We start from the raw sequence: 3,488 nt of genomic DNA, 5'->3' as shown, positions 1-3,488 counted from the left end.
GTAATTATGGTATATGTGCCAAGGCTTTCACTGTAAGTTCAAGCCTTGCTGTTCATCAGACAGTTGATACTGGAGAGAAACCATATAAATGTGATATGTGTGGCAAGACCTTTAGTCAAGCTGCAGGCCTTGCAGTTCATCAGCGAATTCATACTGGAGAGAAACCATAGAAATGTGATATATGTGGCAAGGCCTTTAGTCACACTACAAGACTTGAACTTCATCAGAGAATTCATACTGGAGAGAAGCCATACAAATGCAATGTATGTGACAAGGCATTTAGTCATACTGCAAACCTTACTGTTCATCGGAGACTTCATACTGGAGAGAAACCATATAAATGTGATATCTGTGGCAAAGGTTTCAGAGTAAGTTCAAACCTTGGTGTTCATCGGAGTGTTCATACTGGAGAGAAACCATATAAATGTGATGTGTGTGGCAAGGCGTTTAGTCATACTGGAAACCTTGCTGTTCATCGGAGAGTTCATACTGGAGAGAAACCATACAAATGTGATGTGTGTGGCAAAGCATTTAGTCGTACTGGAAACCTTGCTGTTCATCGGAGAATTCATACTGGAGAGAAACCATACAAATGTGATGTGTGTGGCAAAGCGTTTAGTCGTACTGGAAACCTTGCTGTTCATCGGAGACTTCATACTGGAGAGTAACCATGTAATTATGGTATATGTGCCAAGGCTTTCACTGTAAGTTCAAGCCTTGCTGTTCATCAGAGTGTTCATACTGGAGAGAAACCATATAAATGAGGTATATGTAGTAGGGCTTTCAGTGTGAATGCAAACCTTGCAGTTCATCAGAGAATTCATACTGGAGAGAACCTTACAAATATAAAAATTTTGAGAAACCATTTAGGCACAGTCAACCATAACTCATCATCAGGCAGTTCAGACAGGAGAAACCATATAAATATGATGTATATGGCTGGTGCTTTACTTGAAATGACGAACTTAGAAACCATCGGAGAATTCATGCTAGAGAGAAACATTAGAAATGTGACAGTTGTGAGAAACATATTAGTGCAAATGTCATAAGTGTGACAGAGCCTTTAGTTAAGTGTCTAGGCCTTATAATTCATCAGAGAATTCATAGTGTATTGAAAACATACAAGTGAAATGAACGTGTCAGAGTTTCTAGTGCATGTTCAGCATTAACTGCCCATTAGGCAGTTCATATATAAGAGAAACCATGTAAATGTTATTTATGTGGCAAACCGTTCAGTGATAAGAAATGACATTGTAGATCATCTGAGAATCCATTCTGCAGTGAAAACTTACACATGTAGACAATACAATAAAATATATCAACTTTCTGACCCTCAGAAAATTCAAACTGTAGGAAAACTACACAAATGTGTTAGGTGTGGGAAAGCTTTGATTATCTGTTCAGCCTAACTCACCATCCGTTAATTATTTTTTCTTTTTTTACAATAGTGTGGTGGTTTTTGCTATATATGAACATGAATAGGCCGTAGGCGTACATATGTGCCCTCCCGCCTGAACCCACCTCTCTCCCCACTGTATCCCTCCAGATTGTCCGAGAGCACTTGCTCGTACATCACACTCCCACTGGCTCTTTTACATATGGTAATATACATGTTTCAGTGCTAATCTCTTAAACCCTGCCATCCTATTTCTTTTTTTTTTTTCAATAGGTTTTCCTTAGTGTTGCTTTTTCTATCCACATGTTATGACCCAGTTTTAATGTTCAGTTTACATTTCTTTCCTGCTTTACACTAACAAATACATAAGTCAATGGGTTATTTTGAAACTTTTGTAACATTAAAATGCATGTAGACGATGACAGGGAACATAGTGGGTGCCCTATAAATGTAAAGAAAGACAGTTACTTTAGGACTTGAGTTCAGTCAGATAATACACATAGAAACATTTACAGATAGTGCCAAGTTGATAATTTTGGTGAAAAAAATTCTAGTGTCTTCTTAAGACTTTATATTTTACAATGTGCTTTGTTGTCCAGAACTGACAGATCTTTCAGAAACAGACAACAAAGAAATGAGAGAAAATATATTACAATTTTTCAACAAGAAGTAAATTGCCTAATTACCGTCAAGTGATCATATAGTAATCTGACATTCCATTACATTAAAGTATTCGCTTAAGTATTAAATATTATGATGTAAACAACTTTTTCTCATATAAGTATTTGAAGCTTTGTCATCATAAGCATGGAACAGAAAGTTTTATAAAGAAGTATGCATTTCTCATTAAACGTTTTTTTCTCTTTAATAATCTTTAAAATTTATTTTTGGCTATGCTAAGTCTTCATTTTGCTGACTTCTTTCTCTTTTTACAGCAATCAGGCTATGAATTCTCCACATAAACTTGGCTGGGGTATGGTTGGAGACTGGCATTTTGATGCTTCTTTTGGTCAGTCTAGAGGACTCAATGTCTTTTTGGCTGTACTAAGCCTTTTTTTTTTTTTTTTCTTAACTGTACGTGGGATTTTTCTAGTTGCAGCAAGCAGAAGTGACTTTCCAGTTACTTGTGTACAGGCTTCTCATTACTGGGGTTACTGTTGTTGCAGAACACAGGCTTTAGAGCACAGGCTCAGTACTTGTGTTGCACGGGCTTAGTTGCTCCGAGGCATGTGGTATCCTCTCAGACCAGGGATCAAACCTGGGTCCTATGCATTGGCAGGTAGATTATTTACCACTAGACCACCAGTAAAGTTCTATTCATTATCTTTTAACTGTGCACTATGTATGTTAATACACTGCAAACAAAATTGGGGTCATCAACCAATAACTGGGAGATCTGAAACCAGGAGAAACTCCCGCAAACTTCTCTAGACTTGCTGAAGAGGTGGGTGTACCCAAAAGACCCGTCCTGAAATACCAAGGCCAGAATGTCCAAAGCATAGTATGGTGCCTGCTTTTCTCTATCCTGCATTCCCTCAGGGTGCACTTTTGCTGGGCCACTGCAGTGACTAATAAGTTTGATCCTTGAAGAAGTGGAATGTCAAGACATTTTTCTCCTTGGAAGTGTTAGTATGAAGTAGCCCTTTCTAAGAGTTGTGTGTTTCACATTCTAGCTTGTCAGTTCAATTAGTTCTGTCGCTCATTCATGTCAGCCTCCTTGCGAGCCCATGAATTGCAGCACGGCATGCCTCCCTGTCCATCACCAACTCCCGGAGTTCACTCAAACTCATGTGCATCGACTCGGTGATGCCATCCATCCATCTCATCCTCTGTCGTCCCCTTCTCCTCCTGCCCCCAATCTCTCCCAGCATCAGGGTTTTTTCCAATAAGTCACCTCTTGGCATGAGGTGGCCAAAGTACTGGAGTTTCAGCTTCAGCATCGTTCCTTCCAAAGAAATCCCAGGGCTGATCCCCTTCAGAATGGACTGGTTGGATCTCCTTGCAGTCCAAGGAATTCTCAAGAGTCTTCTCCAACACCACATTTCAAAAGCATCAATTCTTAAGTGCTTAGCTTTCTTCACAGTCCAACTCT

The 3,488-nt window shown here is 39.2% G+C and overlaps 1 protein-coding gene across 1 annotated transcript; it reads left to right on the top strand.

The window, feature by feature from the left end:
- The first annotated feature begins 6 nt into the window (after positions 1-6).
- LOC132342874 (zinc finger protein 239-like) lies at positions 7-672 on the top strand. The gene is given in 1 exon segment (XM_059877601.1): positions 7-672. A coding segment is annotated over 1 exon segment (573 nt). The 5' UTR covers positions 7-95; the 3' UTR covers positions 669-672.
- The last annotated feature ends 2,816 nt before the right edge of the window (positions 673-3,488 follow it).

This window comes from Bos taurus, chromosome 18, assembly GCF_002263795.3.
Source record: "Bos taurus isolate L1 Dominette 01449 registration number 42190680 breed Hereford chromosome 18, ARS-UCD2.0, whole genome shotgun sequence".
Lineage (NCBI taxonomy): Eukaryota > Metazoa > Chordata > Mammalia > Artiodactyla > Bovidae > Bos > Bos taurus.
This window is presented reverse-complemented; position numbering and strand designations above follow the sequence as displayed.